Below are 19,342 nucleotides of genomic sequence, written 5' to 3'. Positions count from 1 at the left end.
TGCATTATTTTAAAAAATAAAAACAAACGATGGCGTTCCATTATTTTAAAACATAAAAGCCTAAACGTGACTTGGTTATAGCAAATGGGAGAGATGAGAAGTCAAATAGGATACAGGAACCTTGTTTACAACGTTTGAAATTCAGCTGCTTTCCAATCCGTGTGTTAAATTATTTTTTCATTCAAACATTATATTATGTATGTGGTTCACTGCAATCAACTCAAAATAGACTACAATAAACTAATAGCAACAGTAATGTAGCATCTCATTTATCTTCCAAGCCCATATATATATGATAACTCACTTGTGCTGTAAGCTTAGAATTTACATACTGCTCTTCCAAAGGTATTTTTACAGTGTGAATCTGGGCCTGCAAGGTTGCTTAATTCTATAAATGAGAATATTTGTAGCTTAAAGTTGAAATGGGGGGTCCTTGGTGCTCTCTGAGCTTACTTGTTTTCTTGCAGATGTTTCATTACCCAAACTAGGTAATATCACCAGTACTTTGATTTTGGGTAATGTAAGAAAACAACCAAGTTCAAAGAGCACCAAGGACTCCTCATTCCTTAATCCTCTCTCTCTATACAGCTGCATGTTTGGAACAATACAGCACAGTTTTCCATAAGTATCAGTATTCAAACATTCCATAAACAGCATCCCACCCTCTCCACAATGTTTGTTACACTTATTGCACTTTATTACTTTATAAGACAGCAAACATACATAATTCTCAGGTTGACCGTGCGAGACGCAATCAAAACACAGCAGCACCCCTTTCAGCTCTTTTTGGCACGCTGGTTTATTCGCGTCCATGGACGGCTACACGCTGTGACTCGTAAAGACGAATGAAATCGGCGCTACAGTGTAGTAGAAACGGGCATTTATATAGCCCTCCCTTCTCATTAACCCTTTTAAACCGCGTCCCCATTTATCACCACACCCTTGTTAGCGCGGAAGCGTCTCAGCTGGTTCTCGAAGGTGCTGGTTGCAGCGTCATTTGGAGATGTCCTAATCCCGTCGCACCCGATACCACCTCCCCTCGCCCCGCAGACGGCCGCCTGCACCCAGTGCCACCACCACCAAGTATGTATATGTCCCTCGATGCTTTCAACACGCGTTAGCGGTGTCGAGCAGGTTGCTAGGCTCGACAATAATAATCCTTCCTTCTCCTAAAACAGCCCTGTGAGGTAGGTTGGGCTGAGACAGAGTGACTAGCCCAAAGTCACCCAGTTGACATTCATGCCTAAAGTGGGATTAGAACTCTAATTCTACTGTATAGTGTAATATTAATGTAGTATCAGGGGTTTCAGGTCAGTTGAATTCAAATGTGAAGGATGTGTGGTGTTGTTTTATTTTTTATAGTTTTCTTATGTAAGATGTACACTGAACATGGCATTTAATTTCATTGTACGAAGTACAATGACAATAAAATAAAATATTTTTTTAAAAAAACTTCAGTGTCCTGGTTTATAGCCTGGGGCCTTAACCACTACACTAAACCGGTTCTCTAATTTGCATTCATTTTCCACTTCAGCACTAGTATGGATCATTCTTAATCCCCTTACATAGTCAAGTTTGTATTGAGTCTACCATTCAAAGATTAATATAGTCATTAAATAGGAAAAAGTTGCATATCCCTGGACTAGGACTTTTACTTATATGAGTCACCATGAGATCACAGTGGTTAGTCTTTTCACCATCCCTTTCATCATTAGACTTTCCATCAGATCACAATAGCCTGTCCTCCTCCTTCAGGCAGGCAGTATCCACAGAAAGTCACTCTGGCCATCTCTCTCCTTTGGGCAGGCAGTAGCAGAGTAAATCAAAAATATAGCTTGTGAAAAAATCTGAAAAGACAGCAGAATCAACACATGAGTTTCCCTCTGCTTTGGACATTGGTCTCAGCACAAGCTCAGAAAGGTCAGTCTATTTTACAAGCAATCAGTAGTGGCTGGGCTTAGAAACTGAAGCCAAGCAGGATCAGACCACGGAAGCAATAGCAAACCCACTTCTTTCTCTTTCCAAGAAAAAAAATATTGCCACAAGAACGAATGGGACTGCAGATTCTCCCCTCCCCATCCCAGAAATGGAATGGAAGTTATTTGTCCTTGAGCTTTTTAAAAATAAAACTACTGTACTAAAACTCAGCAAGTCAACATAGAAATCTATTAAAGCTACAGGTTTATATCCAATGGTTGAACTGGTCATAAGAAACTTCCAAAATAATTCCTAGTAGTACTCATATTTTTCTATGAGAAGGAAAAAAATGTGTGGTTAACAGCCTGAGTTTTAAAGGAAGCATCAGGGTGCTGTCCCCTCATTTTATTCACAGAAACATGATACTAAGTAGGTCAGTTTGAGAAATAGTAGATTAGCAACTGGTGCAAAAACAACTCACAAGTTCTAGTCTAGGGCAGTGGTCCCCAACCTTTTTATCGCCGCGGACCAATCAGCCTTTGATAATTTTACCGTGGCCCGCTGAGCGCGCGCAGGGGTGGGGGCTTTGGGCCACACGTGCGTACCTGCGCGGGGCTCTCTTCCCTGGAGCCTTTGCGCACGGCCCAGGAGCTTTTGCGCACGGCCCAGGAGCTTTTGCGCATGGCCCAGGAGCCTTTGTGCTGCAGCGTTCATGTCCCCCGGCCGCTGCGCGGCCCGGTGCCAGGTACTCCACGGCCCGGCACCGGTCCGCGGACCGGGGGTTGGGGACCACTGGTCTAGGGGGTTACACAGACCCAGCCACACTCAGTGCAACCTTGCATTGGTTTTATTCCTCCCAAATGCTAGCTTGTGTCTACTCAGAGGTAAAAGATACTAAATTCCATGAATTTCTAGGCAAGAGTGTGTAGGATTTCAGCCTTACTTCAATCAATTTCATACAGCTTTGCAGAAAATTCAAAATTAGGCTCATTGTTACATTTGCACATCCATCCAAGGTCAGAGAACTTTGTGACTTAGATGCAGCCTTGCAATCTTTAGCAGAATAATGTAGAGAATTGGATAACAAAAATTTTCAGGAAGAGTTGTCTGTATTTGAAAAGAAACATTCAAAGTTGTGTTTTGAACATTCAAAACGCCTTTGAATGTTTCTTTTCAAATACAGACAACTCTTCCTGTTACTCCTTGTTGCCAATTAGTTCTCATCCAACTTTTTGCAACTCAGATCAGATAGCCCAAGCTTTGATTAAATTGAACTAATTTGCCCAACTGATGGGAGTAAGTGAATTCAGCTAATGGAATTAATTCCAGTTTTGCACTACCAGTTCACTTTTTATGAACAGTTTGTGCCAGTTAGGGATTGTTATGCAGTCTGTTTATGTTTTTGTTATTGTTTATATTTTTATTATTGACACACTCACACTAATGTAGCTATTTTTAGGCTGCTGCTGTTTTGCCATTGCATTACAGTACCCTGCTATATTTAGCCTGCTTTAAGCCTATTTAGAAGGCTGAGGTATTTCTCCGTTTTAAGTCTCTGGCAGTCTCCAAAGCAGGCCTCTCCAGTAAGATTTAAGAACCTTAGCATGTGACCCGGGGCATCTCGCTAGAGCTCCCTTGTTATCAGCCACTTTATTATGAAGTCACACTTATCACGAAAAAGACAACGAAACGGCTCCTTTAAAAGGCGTGCGCTGCTTGCCTCTGAAGTTTTTGCTTCACTTCCGAGTCGAGGAAGATCCGGTTTACAGAAGGAAATCAAGGGCGCGAATGCGAGTGCTTGAAAAGGTGGGAGGGGATTTGAAAAGACAGGCAGGCAAGCTTGGGTTGAGTCGAACTGCGCGTAACGGGTCAGCCTCTACTCATAGCTCTTCAAAAAACTCCCCTTCCTGTTCCCCGGATGGGATTCCCACGCGCTTGCTGTCTACCTAGGTCTATGCTTCCAGTGTTGTAAATAAGCAGAGCTGGGACACGCCACCGTTTCTAGAGGAAACAGGTTGAGGACTCTGCTCTTAAAGTGACCAATCTCCTAGGCGCGTCATTTTGCAGAGCAGTAGGATTCAGTGGCGCATCCCTAGGATTGCCTTGCGATCCCTTCTTAATCTGGTTTGCTTGCTTGTGGCTTCCTGTGTTACAGCCAGGGACTGTAGTAATGGTGGTTTAGACTAATCTCATAATGACTGAGTGAACCCTGTTGAGTTCCCCGGGGGTGGGGGTGGGGGATTTGGAATGGAAGGTAATGCTTTTGAGGAAGGTAACATTGAAATGTTACTTAAAAAGAGTTGTGCCAGTGTAACAAATACAGATTCTGTGGCATTTGTATACAGGAATTGAAATGGATTCCTCTCTTACAGATGGAAAAGCAAGCATCAAATAAATCCTTATAAATATTCTGCAAAATCCTCTTGGATCATTATACTTTGTATTTTCAGGTCTTCTCCATTCAGGTTTTGACTTTTACATATTGGATTACTGGGTATCAGTTTGAAGAATGTTGTAAAAATATAATTTACCCATCTGGTATTGTTACAATGAGGAATGGAATAATGTAAACCATTTGATTAGAACTGTTGGCCAGTAAATTGGGTGAGAAATGAAAGAGTGGGCTGTGCCCATTGTTGCACACTACATTCACATTAATACAATTTTCTGTGAGCATGATCTATTTTGCATTGAAAATAGTTTCACTGTTTTTAAAGTGTCTCAGTGCATATTTCAAAAGAGGGAAGGCCCCAATTAAGATGATGCTTGAAAACTCATTGTTTTGATGGCACCTTTTAAATTAAAGTGTTTTCTAAAACCTTATCCAATTAATTAAAGTTTGAAGCCCTTTATTGGGTGCTATCTGACTTCACAACACAGTCTATAATTTCCAGACAATTGACTTGAGTAAATCTGTCAGAGCGGAAACATTAGTTTTAATGGATTTTAAAAGATAACAGATTGATTTAACTATACTGCCTTTGTGGATTTAGAGCTATAAAAGTTTATGCCACAGTAATTACTCTACTGAGGCTTGCAAAAAAATTTTTTCAGAAGGTATGTATATTGTTTTTTAAAAATGCTTAAAACTTCTTTATGTCATTCAAGCAAAGCCTGTTAGTCTATGGCTGAAGACACTAGAGAATGTAACCTCTACCACACTCTTACTAGCTGGGTAGACACAAGAGATTTTTAATTTGTTATTCCATTTGCAGACAGATAGATCTTTATAACTCTTCTGCAAAATTCTCTTGGATCATTTTGAGTTTTGTTTTTTTTTTGCTTGCTTGCTTGTTTTTAAACTCTGGGTGACAATCTATGATAGCTCTAGAGTTAGAATAGCTTTACTGTTAATTTGTCTACATGTCCAGGAACTGAAAGAACTATAGATCAGTAGGATGATCCACACTTTTTTTCTAGTAGTATGATCCACAGCTCTAGGCATTCCTCCTTTTGAACGGTGTTATAGGAGGAGGGGTTTCAAAGTTGATAAATGGCTGCTACTTGAACCTTCTACACTGAATGGAAAGGATAGATTGGATTTTGAGTTGTGTCCTCTGTCTATCCATGGAAGATGAGACAAGAAGAATTGTATAGCTTCTTGGCCATCTTCCTACTATGTCTGTCTGTCTGTCTGTCTATCTAAGAGAGGATATATAGTGCATTTTAAAATTCCCAATTTCTTTATATATAAAGAAAAGTGAGGATATATAGCGCATTTTAAAATTCCTGATGTCATGCTTTACCCCAAAAATTGGGCAAACTCCTAATCTGTGTCATTTCTGACTTGCTATAATTAACAATAAGACTAATGTCTGCAGTTAAAGGGATCCATGACAGTGGCTATTCTGAGAGTATATTAACGGCAAGTCCGAAAACCTGGACAGAATGAGGGTCCATATAAAGTTTCCAGAAATATTAAAGCAGAGAGAGAGAAAAATTGAAATAGCAAAAAGGGAAGCACAAATAATCTTAATTTGGGGATACCATACAGAAGTCATTTTACATCAAACATTCTTTGTTCAAAGAATTATGTGATTATGTGTCTGTTTATTGAATTTAAATTTCATTTAATGTTACAAATGTACAAATAAGCTGCTGAGTTTCTTCAGAAAAAACGTATTTGAATCAGTGGGGAAATCAATTTTTATTTACTACCGGTTCTGTGGGCATGGCTTGGTGGGTGTGGTGTGGCTTGGGCATGGCAGGGGAAGGATACTGAAAAAACTTCATTCCCACCCCATTCCAGGGGAAGGATACTGCAAAATCTCCGTTCCCACCCCACTCTGGGGCCAGCCAGAGGTGGTATTTGCCGGTTCTCCGAACTACTCAAAATTTCTGCTACCGGTTCTCCGAACTGCTCAAACTTTCCATTACCAGTTCTCCAGAACCTGTCAGAACCTGCTGGATTTCACCCCTGATTTGAATTTAGGAGAAGCAGGCAGGCAAAAAGGCAATCCTGAAAACTCTTGACGATACTGTGGTAAACCAAGGAAATGTTTAACCAATGCTTAAAGCACCAATTTAAAAAAGTTAATGCATGCTTTTTCAGATAAATTATGTATTCATTTTTTGTAATCTGAACTATTGCCAGAGGAAAGACTAAAACATTGGAGGAACACTGCAAATACTGCTAGAATTGTATTCTTGAAGGGACTGATTCTGGCCCTGTTTTTTTAATTTTTCCCCTTACCTTTATCAATAGTTTCTAAAAATGATCTAAATTAGATTGTTCTTCAGTGTATAAGACTTCTGTTTCTATCTTCTTCATCCACAGACGTTAGACTCTAACTAAAGTTGCCATGAAATGTATCTGCATTGGTCTTGTTTTTGCCCTGGCTTCTCAGTTCGTTGATGCTACATTGTCAAAGACAGATTTGAAAAAAGCTTCCTCAAAAACACTGGAGGAAAAGGTAGGAGAACATGGTTGATTTTCTGGCATTAATCTCTGATTAGCAAAGATACTTATCAAATACTGTGCGAATGTTGTACTTTGACCTAGGAGTATTTTCTTTGAATATAAACTGAGAGTGCTTGACAGAAATCTATTAATTTCACAATGATCTTCTTGATTTCCAGTTAGGTAGTTCTGTATGGCAGCTCCCTCCTAGGTAATATAAAATTTTCATTTAATTGCAAAATAATGTGTTCTATTTGGTAACAGTATCTAGTTTGTATTCGTGGTTGAGGAAATACGTGTTACAAATGAGTAACAATGATTTTAAAATATTCCTTTTTTTCTGGTAGTCTATTATTTAAATACCATGGATGTACTATTATTTTACTAGTATTCTTTTATATACTCAGGTATAACTGTAATTCTTTTTATACATCCAGTGGCCTTATTCATGCCACATATCTAACTAATTCAGTCAATGTACTAAGATGCATCCTGATCTGTAGCATAGACATTTCTGAATTTGAATCAAGGTAGACTGCCTCTTTCCTAGTATCTTTGATTTAGGTGACGCGACTAAACTCATGACTTCCCATGGATCTATATAATGTTAAAATTTTTGCTATGAGTTTTAATTGGGCAAAATGATGCATCATAGGGCAAGAATTTTTGAACCAAGGTACTGTATTTTTCGGAGTATAAGATGCACTTTTTCATCCCTAAAAGAGGGTGAAAATTTGGGTGTGTCTTATACTCTGAATGTAGCCCTGCCAACCTGCCGGCCCCCACCCTTTGGCCTCTGCCTCCCAGCAATTTACCTCCTTGCAGCAAACTGCAAACACCCCGTTTCAGCTTCAGCACAGGCTGATTAGCACAAGCAGTTGATTGTCTGTTGGATCGGCCTCCCGACCCTCAGCTGTTTCAGGCTGCAGGGATTTACCATTGCCTATTGCCGCGTAGACCTCTTGCAAGCAGGCAAATTGCTAGGAGGCAGATTTTTTTTCTTCTGCTAATCAAACTGTACTGAAAATGAAACTAAAGCAGACTGTTTGCTGTGCTGGGAGGCAGAGGCAGAGTTATTGTGAGTGTTTTATGAGTCTTATTTTCTTCTTTGTGTCCTTTTGTTGTAAAATTTCTGTCTAGAATCAACAATTAGCTGGAATTTAAAAAGCATTTCACTAACTTAATTAAAATGTTACCTGAAGAAAAATAAAGAGAGGGGGAAAAAATCCTTACATCTAACAGATTGCATGCTGAATAATTTACTGATTCTGATTACAATACCAATCTATGCAAAGAAAAAAACTTAAAACAGTTCCAAACGGGTAAAATTTCATATTATTTCCCATATCCATGCACTAGCGTATATCTTGTTTTCCTTCCCAAAAAAGGTAGGTGTGTTTTATAATCCGGAGCGTTTTATACTCCGAAAAATACGGTACCTTGAATGGGCTAACATATAGAATGAGTTAAAAATCCAGGTCCCATAACTCCTGACAGAATCAAATTTGGTAAAGTTGTGGCTGCTTTAGGCTGCTACTGCGATTGGGCTACTGTTGCGGTCTTGTGATGCTCATTCTAAACATTCAGTGACAGTTTCCCTGCCACTCTCGCAATCCCTCACTTCTTCCCCCTCCCAGCAGCAATGAATTGATTTACGTGGCTTTTAAAGAAGCAGCAACAAAGGGACTCTAGGCAGTGTACAAATAAAATATTAAAACATAAAAAACAGCACATAAAATTTAAAAAGAGGCAAGGGTGATTAAAATTCAATGTTAAAGGTTAATTAAAATGCGGGAGATATGTAATGGAACAATGATGTCATGATGTATATGGCAAAGCTTCGTTTTTCATTACAATGACATGCAATTCAAACTGGCCAATAGTATGAGCAACATCTCTTTTTGAATCAACAGCCAAATGATTGGTCAAGAATATTCAACTTGAAGAGACAGTTGTTCCTCAAGTACCTTATTAAAACCCATGGTCTCTTTGGTAGGTGATAGGATTGATAGAGTATTGCAAGCTGAAGATCACTGGCAGCAAACTATGGAAGATGCTAAAAGAGAAGAATCCCCAGAGCAATGAGAAATTTGATTTGTCAATAAACATCAAAATCAACAGTCCGCAACTGAGGAACCAATTCAAGAATGACTTGAATGTCTTAAGATTTCCTCTACATTGAGAGAAGTCCTGATACTGATATTATGATAAATAAGAGACATCAGAAACAAGCTTTTCTGTAATTCAAAAAAACAAAAAAAAACTGAGAAATTCGGAAAAACATTTGAAGAATATAACTTGCTAAAATCAACAACTGGTACGGTCCAATCAGAGTAATGGACATCAGGGATTACTGAATGAATTGCAATACAACAGGGGCAAACAGCAAAAAATTATACTTCACAATGAGCCCCTATTAAATAATGAACAAAGAGCAGTATATGACCATGTGTCTTAAATGCTTGCAAAGCAGTCTTATTGATACATCAGGAGGAATAGGAAAGATATTTTTTAACAACTTGATCCTTGATAAAATAAAGGGAGATGGAGACATTGCTATTGCTATAGTATCATCTGGAACTGCGACTGCATTCATGCCTGGTGGTAGGACAAGATACTTCTCAAAGTGAATGAAAATGCTCCCTGTAACATTGAAAAAACCTGCAATACTGTAAATTTGCTTTGACAACAAGCTTATTGTCTAGGATGAGAGTTTCATGATTGGAAAGAAGGGTTTTGAAACCGTAAACCTGACACTTGACAATATGTGTGGCAAGAGTGAGGCCTTTGTGGGAATTTTAACCATTTGCTGTGGTGATTTCTATCAGCTTCTAGCAGTTGTGAAAAGAGGAAATGATGCTGATCATGCATTAAAAAACATCTTATGGAGAAACTTTGTCAAGTCTCAATTGAAGAGAAGCATGTGATTGAATGAGAAAGAAGATATTCTGAATTCTTATTGGATGTTGTAGAAAACAAAATTCAGAAAAATCAAAATGATGAGATAGAATTAGTTGAAGATGTGGTTCTCCAGCAAGAATTATGGAAAATATATATACATTTCATCTACCCAACATTTGACAATTCTGCAGGAAGTTTCTCAAAGAACTCTATTTTGGTTCTCCTCAATGAAATGATGAGAAAAAACAATGTCACATGCATTTAACACTTCCCTGGAATGATGAAAGAACATTGTTCCTTCAATGCTATCAGTGAAGGAGCTAACTCTCCTTCCTTTCCAACAGAATTCCTTAAGTCAGTTGAATTCTCTGGATTGACACCACTTAAACCAGGATTGAAGGGAGGATCTCCCGTAATTTTAATAAGGAACTTTGATCTTCCAAGACTTTGCAATGGAACATGGATAATCATGGAAGAATTCCACAAGAATCTCATTCTAGCAGAGATAAACATTGGTGCGTTCAAAAATGGCGTCTTGATTCCAAGAATATGCTCAATTTAACAGAAGGTGAAGATGCCCCTCTTCAGCGTACACAGTTCCCAATAAAGTCATGCTTTGCTCTAATTATTCATAAAACGCAAGGGCAAACCATGGAGAATGTGCTGATTTATCTGGAGAAATTTGTATTCCAGCATAAGGTAAAGGTAAAGGTTCCCCTCACACATCCATGCTAGTCGTTCCCAACTCTAGGGGGCTGTGCTCATCTCCATTTCTAAGCCGAAAAGCCAGCAGTGTCTGATGACAATCCCATGATCATGTGGCTGGCATGACTAAATGCCGAAGGTGCACGGAACGCTGTTACCTTCTCACCAAGGTGGTCCCTATTTTTCTACTTGCATTTTTACATGCTTTCGAACTGCTAGGTTGGCAGAAGCTGGGGCAAGTAACGGGAGCTCACTCCATTATGCAGCGCTAGGGATTTGAACCGCCGAATTGCCGACCTTTCTGATCGACAAGCTCAGCGTCTTAGCCGCTGAGCCACCACTCCCCTGTATTGCAGCATAGCCCACTGTATTTCACTTTAAGCTGAGGAAAAAAAGTGAAAACATTATAGAGTATTCTTAAGGAATGACAGATCAATCACAAATGTATCAAAAGCATTATTTGGTAAAGCATCCACATTTGTTTTACCATGCATCTTTCTTCTTTAATAAAATGATGTTTTCTTCTTTAATTTTAAAACAAAACAATAGCAATCCACCTATGGTCATTCTGTTTTTCTGTTTAGGTAAGGATATATCTCTGCAATGATGAACCAATGGGGCACAGGTTGTCTAGTATCATCTAAACCCAGAAAGTAAACAAGTGTAGCTCCCTCTTTTAGTCTTTAGCACAAAGAAGAGAATGGTCATGCAAAATGGGATTTTTCTATCTACTGTTTTTCTGTTCTTTGAGCTTTTCCTTCTTTTATTCTAACTCTAACTAAGCTACTACAAATATTTCCTCTCAGTTTCATCATTCATTATATCAGATAAATCACTTATCCTGGAAGGTGTCAGACTTGAGCAGAGTTATGTGAATCAATAATAATAATGATAATAATACCAGAGTCGAAGAAAACTTGAAAAAATCACGAAATATCACGACCTGGTCATTGAAACTACGCGATTATGGATGAAACATGCAACAGTGATACCCATTGTCATCAGGACACTTGGTACCATGTCCATGAATTTTATAAGATACATCAACAAATTGCAGCTTCCTGCAATAACACCAGCAGAACTGCAAAAAACTGCACTACTTGGAACATTGTACATCTTAAGAAGGTACTTGGTTGATACCTAGGACGCTGGCAGCAACCCGTATTAACCATTAGCATCAGTCAATGATATTTGTGATGCATTTTTGAATGTTCAGTTGACTGAGTTTCATGTTTAATGAATAGAATAGAATAGAATAGAATAGAATAGAATAGAATAGAATAGAATAGAATAGAATAGAATAGAATAGAATAGAATAGAATTTTTATTGGCCAAGTGTGATTGGACACACAAGGAATTTGTCTTGGTGCATAGACTCTCAGTGTACATAAAAGAAAAGATATGTTCATCAAGAATCATAAGGTACAACACTTAATGCTAGTCATAGGGTACAAATAAGCAATCAGGAAACAATATCAATATAAATCGTAAGAATACAAGCAACAAAGTTACAGTCATAAGTGGAAGGAGATGGGTGATGGGTGATGGAAATGGATGAGAAGATTAATAGTGCAGATTTAGTAAATAGTTTGACTGTTGAGAAAATTATTTGTTTAGCAGAGTGATGGCGTTCAGGAAAAAAATGTTCTTGTGTCTAGTTATTCTGGTGTGCAGTGCTCTATAGCATTATTTTGAGGGTAGGATTTGAAACAGTTTATGTCCAGGATGTGAGGGGTCTATAAATATTTTCAGAGCCATCTTTTTGACTCGTGCAGTATACAGGTCCTCAATGGAAGGCAGGTTGGTAGCAATTGTTTTTTCTGCAGTTCTAATTATCCTCTGAAGTCTGTGTCTGTCTTGTTGGGTTGCAGAACCAAACCAGACAGTTATAGAGGTGCAGATGACAGACTCAATAATTACTCTGTAGAACTGTATCAGCAGCTCCTTGGGCAGTTTGAACTTTCTGAGTTGGCAGAGAAAGAACGTTCTTTGTTGTGCTTTTTTGATGACATTTTTGATGTTAGCTGTCCATTTTAGATCTTGCGATATGGTAGAACCTAGACATTTGAAGGTCTCTAATGTTGATACTGTGTTGTCTAGTATTGTAAGAGGTGGAAGTATGGAAGGGTTTCTCCTAAAGTCTACCACCATTTCTACAGTTTTGAGTGTGTTCATTATATAAAGTATATAATAAGGAGCAATCACTACCACTTGTAGCTTCCAGTTATGTGGTTCTGCAGCAATATGAACAGATTTTCACCAAACAATTATTTAGGAATAGATGCACTATATACAACTTTGTATTTAAAATTTGCTTTTATATAAGAGACCTCAGATTTTCTGATGTGGTGCTGAATATTAGTTTTACTTGTAGATATGCAATCATCAAAGCATCCAATGTGCTTTTTTTCAAAATAGTAACTATAAAGACATAGAAAACACTTGTAGCTTGGGTTTTAGATTTTGGCAGTGGTTTTCTCTCCAAGCTTGTTTCAATTTAGTTTCTGAACATTTTGTTACCAGACTAGGTAACATCATCAGGAGGATTTTCTTGTCCTATTCACCTTCGCTTGTAAGATATCTTGTGATGATATTACCTAGTCTGGTAACGAAATGTTCAGAAACCAAATTGAAACAAGCTTGGAGAGCAAACCGACTGCCAAAAACTATAAAGCCATATTTGTGCATGCCTTATGATTGCTTAGTAAGTCCTCGGAATAATTGTCAATTATTGTAAATATGTTAGAAAATAATGATCCAAAGGATTTTTAGTAGATAATGTTAGATCCATTGTTTACACTGGGGAAATTCAGATTGGTAGAAAGAGATGGCCGAGGGAGGAAAAGGAGATCTTCACTACTCTTCCTTGTACTTTTCAGATAGTTTTGATCTCTCCAGGGCAGCATGAGAGGTAATGTAGGGACCATGAGAAACAGGAGAGCTGTTGTGGCCCGCCAGCGGCCTGCGCGGATCGTGGCTGATCCCAACAATGAGGAGGCTGGTGTGGGGTTGCGCCATCTGCCTGCGCAGCTGGTGCTCACGTTGGACAGCGAGGAGGCTGAAGAGGATGTGCCAGAGACAGAGACTCAGCCAGGGCCTTCAGAACCTCCAGAGGCTCCTTCAAGTGGAGAGAGCAAAGTGGAGGAACCTCTCCTCAATGCTCGAGCACGCAGGGCTACCAAAAGGCAGGAGTGGCTACTCAGGAGGAGGAGGTCTCCTCGAGAGTAAGGTTTGAGGATAATTGGCCACTCCCTTAGCCTAATTACGTTGCATGCAGTTAGTAATTTCTTGCTGGAAACAATGTGTAATTATTACAGAGCATTTTGGAGAGTGAGTGTCTTATCGTATCTTGTTTTCTGGGCTGGTTGCCCACTTTTGCCGGACTTTATTTTTGGTACGTTATAACTGATAAGTGCCGTTGGTGTGTGTCACAATTCTTGGGAAACCGGAGCGGGGGCAGAACAAGAGTCAACTAAATCACCATCCACCCTATGCTGCATCTCTCTGCTTCTGTGAAGTTGGGATATGGTCTAGTGTTGCCAAGGATATGCTGAATTTAAATTTGGTCATATATTTGGTCATCAATACTTTTCTTTCATTTCTGGAGAATTTACACACATTCCCTTTTCTTGGTTATGATTATTAACATAACAGCTAATCCCACCTGTTTCCAGTAGCAACTAACTTGTGCTTGTAAGTAGGGTGTGAAGACAAGCACTTTTCCTGTGTTTTTCCCCATCTTATATTTCTAAGTGCACTACTTCACTATTACGTTTTGGTCCTGTAATTTTGAAGGACCCTAAAACTACTACCCTTCCTTGAATTGTGTGCTAGCAATCGCTTTAAATTAATTCTACAATAACTTTATTTTGACAGACTCGTCATTCAAATCAAGCAGTACAGGAGCGTGGTCTAGTAGTTACTGATCCAACGGCAAAGGATATTGTCCTCGAACACAAAAGCTATTGTGCTACGAAAGGACGTGAACACTTCTTCAAGGGAGAAACTTTGGGCTACATTACACCTGTAAGTATGGAGTGAAGTTGAGGCGCAATAACTGGGTGACTCTGGGCCAGTCACTCTCTTTCAGCCCAGCCCACCTCACAGGGTGGTTGTGGGGAAAAATGGGAGGAAGAAAATGTCTTTGATGTTTGCCACCTTGAGTTATTGGTAAAAGTGGGATATTAATTAAAACAGAGTAAAAATACAGGTTTCCTTTGTGAAGGGGTACCCTTCTTTTTGCAAATCAAGAAATAAAACTTAAACTAGAATTGGGGACCTTAATCTAGTTCTTTTGATATAATTCAGTGATGGCGAACCTTTTCAGCACTGAGTGCCGAAAAGGGAGTGCGCGCATGCCTGTATCGCAACCTGGAAGAGGAGTTGCCCAGGGCTCATGCACGCCCCCGAAAATGAACTTCTGGTTTCAGCTACTGAACTTCCGGTTTCAGCTACTGAACTTCCGGTTTCAACTACTGAACTTCTGGTTTCAGACAGCTACTCTTCCGGATTTCTGACGCACATGCGCACGTGATGATTAGCTGGCCGGCGGGCATGCTCATGCAGGAAAACGGAAAACCAGCTCTTTTAGTTTCCGACACTACCACATGCAAAAAGGCCAGCTGATCATCGCACGCGCATGCGCGCCAGAAACCCAGAAGAGGAACGGGCGATGCCACACGTGCCAGGTGACATAGCTCTGCATGCCACTTCGGGCACACGTGCCATAGGTTCCCATTAGGGGTATAATTTATATTTAAAGATAGTAAATAATGTAGCAAATCTTTTTTCCATAGTATGTTCCTTTTCTTTTTTTTATAGTGGAATAGCCATGGCTATGATATTGCTAAAACATTTGGAAACAAATTTACAACAATTTCGCCAGTCTGGCTGCAGGTGAAGAGAAGAGGAAAGGAGAATTTCCAGGTGATAGGGCTCCATGACGTTGACCAAGGTCTGTGCTTTCTATCTTCTACCTGAGACCTCGATCTAATGCTTCTTCTACCAGGCTTTTCAGTGTTAACCTTGCATTGTGAAAACATGCTGAGTTGGATAGAAATATGTCTTTCTCATGGCTGGTAGGAAGGAAGGAAATGTAGCCAGTTTATAATAACCAGATATGTTCTATGCAATACAAAATACATTTAATCCATGTGATGCCCCACATTTTTACTTCAGCTAAGAATGTTATAAAATCCATACCAAAGTCATCTGAAAAAGAGAGACTGGCACAGCTATGTCAACTTTCTAGCCACATTCTCATTCATCAGGTACTTAAAGAGAAGATAATGGGTGTTTGTGTTCTCAAACTCTGGACTGACCCAGTGTACAAATAGAAGTGGCATCTATAATGAAATATTACTATGTATTTTGATTTCCTATTGAAAGTGCTTTTGCTCAGGGTGATAGCTGATTAAGCCTTACTCCATTATATTGTACATATGAGATGCTTAAGTAGATCCATTAATTCTGCCTTACTCCCATTTTTCCATTTTGTTTTCCACTGAAATTTAGCATTCAGTGAATGGTTCTATCAAACCAATTTGGGATGCTTTCCCAAATTTCCCCCCTTCTGATACAGTGTATTTTGTTAATCCCATTCATTTTCAGAGCATTTTATATAATTTTTGTTGCTTGTTCACATTCTTCCAAAACCCACAGTACTGTTTTTACACTGACCTTTTAGGGTGCAACCATTGCGAGAATGGGTACAGTGGAACAAGGTATATTCTCTCACTGTCAGCGTTCCAAATAATGCACCCATAGAAAACAAAACTCCGAGGCAGGCAGGTTCCTCAAAGAACAGTTTATTGGATATTTCATATTGGCACAACTGGTGAAAGCCGACTCTGAAATTTCCTGCAGCTTTCACCTGATTAAAAGTAAAAGTTTCCCCTCCCCCCCCCAAGTCACTGATCACACTGTCCAAACCAGATGCTGGCCGGTTGCTTGGTGACTTGCTCCTCCTCTGGCCAGCCACCTGTGAGAATGTCCTTGGTTCCCAAAGGAAAACTTTATTGTTTTGGCTACAAAACCCCATCTAACTATTTTTCCCCTCCCACGGTTGTGTGGCAACCCTGAAGTCTCCAAGATGGCTTCAGCCAGGTTCACTTCAGGGTTGACACTTGCTTATTCAACTTACAGTGTGTCCTGAATATATAGTGAGGGAGGCTGGATTGGAAGAACATGAACATGAAATTGTGAAAGAAGAAGCATCATGAAACTACAGTATGCATATGTGGCCACTCTGATAGCTGAAAATGTAAATGGACTAAGTTCTCATAATAAAAACAAGAACTTACAAGACAAAACCTACAAGACAAAAAAAAAATCAAAAACTTGCAAAAAAGTTTGGACCTGCTGGTTACCACCTTTAAAGCGCTCCATGGCATTGGACCTGGGTACCTTCGAGACCGTCTTCTGCCACCAGTAGCCTCCCACCGGCCAGTCTGCTCCCACAGAGAGGGTCTCCTCAGGGTGCCATCGGCCAAATTATGTCGGCTGGTGTCACCCAGGGGGAGGGCCTTCTCTGTGGGAGCCCCTGCCCTTTGGAATGAACTGCCCCCAGAAATGCATAAGATCTCCGATCTCCGTGTATTATTTTTAGTACAAAGTACAATTATTTTTAATTTTTGTCTGTCTTTGTGCTTTTAATCAGGCTGTACACCGCCCTGAGTCCTTCGGGAGAAGGGCGGTATAGAAATAAAATTAATAAAATAAATAAATAAATAAAAATCAAAGACCTTAAAATAGAATATGAAGTTAAGTCAGTGTTGCAGCACTCTTCATGTCCATAGGTCCAGAACTATAGAAAAAGAAACCATGGCAGCAGTATTACCCAACACATTTGACCTAGCAAAATACACTAAGATTGAAATACCCAGAATTATGGATCTCATCAATCTCTGCCTCCCTACCTGCTTTCAGTTTGAATACCAACCTCCCTACCTGCTTTTGAATACCAATAAATCAGAGAAACACCATGGGATCACCACTTTTAAGACTCATAGGAGAAACCATAATGCATCATTTATAAATTATAGCGTTCCCACATATACAACCAAATGTATGGATGCGGTATGTAGGCAATGCCTTTGTCATAATAAAAAAGGAATAACTAAGAGAACAAACATGTTCAAAGGAATAAAATTCACACAAGAAGAGTAACAATACCTTCCCTTTCCTGGATATTCTCATCAGCAGGAGAAATTACAGTGAATTAGAAACGCAAATCTATTGAAAAACACCCCACATTAACAAAAGTGCTCCATTACCAACATAATCCAAACTGCCACAAGAGACGCTGTATATGTACATTATTCAAATGATTATGAATGGACTGCAGTAATCCAAACATCAAAAAAAGGAAACAAAATCTACACAACATCTTTGAACAACAAAATGGATGCCCGTGCAATTTTTCAAAAAATTTAATGAGCACACATTGAGTGATCATTCATACTTGCAACAGTGCTGAACAAGTGGCCCTTGAAGCTCTGACTGTCACTGTGTCCTATGATCACATAATTACAATTTACAACCCTCCCTATCGGCTTCCTACAAAGTCAGTGGGCAAGCCAGCAGGAAGTTGCAAGTTGTAATGGCTGTGAAAATTAGACTCTGAAGAGCCTAATATGTTTGTACTTCAGTGTTGAAAAAGACACTCGAGAATACCATAGATACTCAGGAAAAGAAACAAATGGATCATAGAATAAATCAATCCAAAATTCTAGTTTGAGGCACAAATGACCAGGCTCTAATTATCCTATCTTGGATACATTTGAAGACTAACTTTCTGCAGAAGTCAATAAAGAAGGAGAAAAGAGGACAAACAAGAGCAAAAACGATGGAGTTGACAAGTGATGATGGTCATTCTGTTTGGTTGCTAAGAGTCAACACCTTCTTTTTGGAACTCTTATCTACCTGCCTGCCTGCCTGCCTACCTATCTACCTACCTACCTACCATCTATCTATCTATCTATCTATCTATCTATCTATCTATCTATCTATCTATCTATCTATCTATCTATCCCTGTATGATGTTGGGAAACACCCAGCTTGGCAGGGAAGTGTATCAAGTGCGGAGTTAGCCTTGAGTCAGTGCACAACTGCAAAAGGGCTAGGACAGATACCCCTGCCCAAATTCTTTGGAGCCTTATGTAATTCTTCTGAAGAGTAGGCTGCCAGATTCCTCTATTATAGGCAGAAAAAAATAAAATAGTTAGCTCGAACTCTGCATATGTGGATCTTGTTCTCACCCAACATACATTGTATCAATGTATTGTAGAAAGCCATCTTGGAATAGTATTTAAAGGTACAAGGCTAGAAACTAGGAGACTTATGAGTTGCAGTCTTTTTTTTTTTAATGATCTTTATTTACATTTCATTTAAAAAGAAAGAACAAACAACATAAAATGACAAACATAACAATACAACAATAAATATATGTACTTCCATATAGTACCATAGTAAACAAGTATTCGGTACTATAACTCTAAATTATATTCCGGAGAAGGCAGAACATCTTATATCTCTTAGTGCATCACTTAGGTCTGTCTGACCACACTTATCTTATATAGTATAAATTTCTCTTCAAATACCATTCCTCAACTAATGTGGGTTATAGATTCCTCTTTTCTAACCATTTATAAAGTTTGTCCCAAGCTAAACCTACTTGTGTTTGCTCTCTATCCTGTAATTTTTTAGTTAGCGTATCTGCTTCCGCACATTCCAATTTTTTTTTTTTATAATAGCCTCCTCTGTTGGGATATTTTGGTTCTTCCAAGATTGTGCGTATGTCAGTCTCGCCGCTGTAATGATATGTAATGCCAAATACCATAATGTCTCTGGTCGCCAGTCGATTTTTAACACTAATATCTCATTGAGCCATTTTTTAATTTTCCCCCAAAATATCACTGC

The 19,342-nt window shown here is 39.1% G+C and overlaps 1 protein-coding gene across 5 annotated transcripts in view; it reads left to right on the top strand.

The window, feature by feature from the left end:
* The window catches only part of CHID1 (chitinase domain containing 1), a 122,010-nt gene that overhangs the window by 323 nt on the left and 102,345 nt on the right, over positions 1-19,342 (top strand). The window contains exons 1-4 of one of the 5 annotated variants that reach the window (XM_070957399.1): positions 3,616-3,723; positions 6,695-6,830; positions 14,300-14,449; positions 15,245-15,377. In XM_070957399.1, coding sequence (XP_070813500.1) covers positions 6,720-6,830; positions 14,300-14,449; positions 15,245-15,377 — 394 coding nt within the window. In that variant the 5' untranslated portion in view covers positions 3,616-3,723; positions 6,695-6,719. Of the gene's footprint in view, positions 1-3,615; positions 3,724-3,852; positions 3,932-3,995; positions 4,042-6,694; positions 6,831-14,299; positions 14,450-15,244; positions 15,378-19,342 lie in introns of those variants that run through there. The other 4 variants (XM_070957402.1, XM_070957400.1, XM_070957403.1 and 1 more) reach the window with 4 other exon arrangements.

The sequence above is a fragment of the Pituophis catenifer genome, unplaced genomic scaffold (genome assembly GCF_029215685.1).
Source record: "Pituophis catenifer annectens isolate HBS135680 unplaced genomic scaffold, rPitCat1.0.hap2 SCAF_1, whole genome shotgun sequence".
NCBI lineage: Eukaryota > Metazoa > Chordata > Lepidosauria > Squamata > Colubridae > Pituophis > Pituophis catenifer.
The sequence above is the reverse complement of the archived record's forward strand: the minus strand, read 5'-3'. Positions and strand labels throughout refer to the sequence as shown.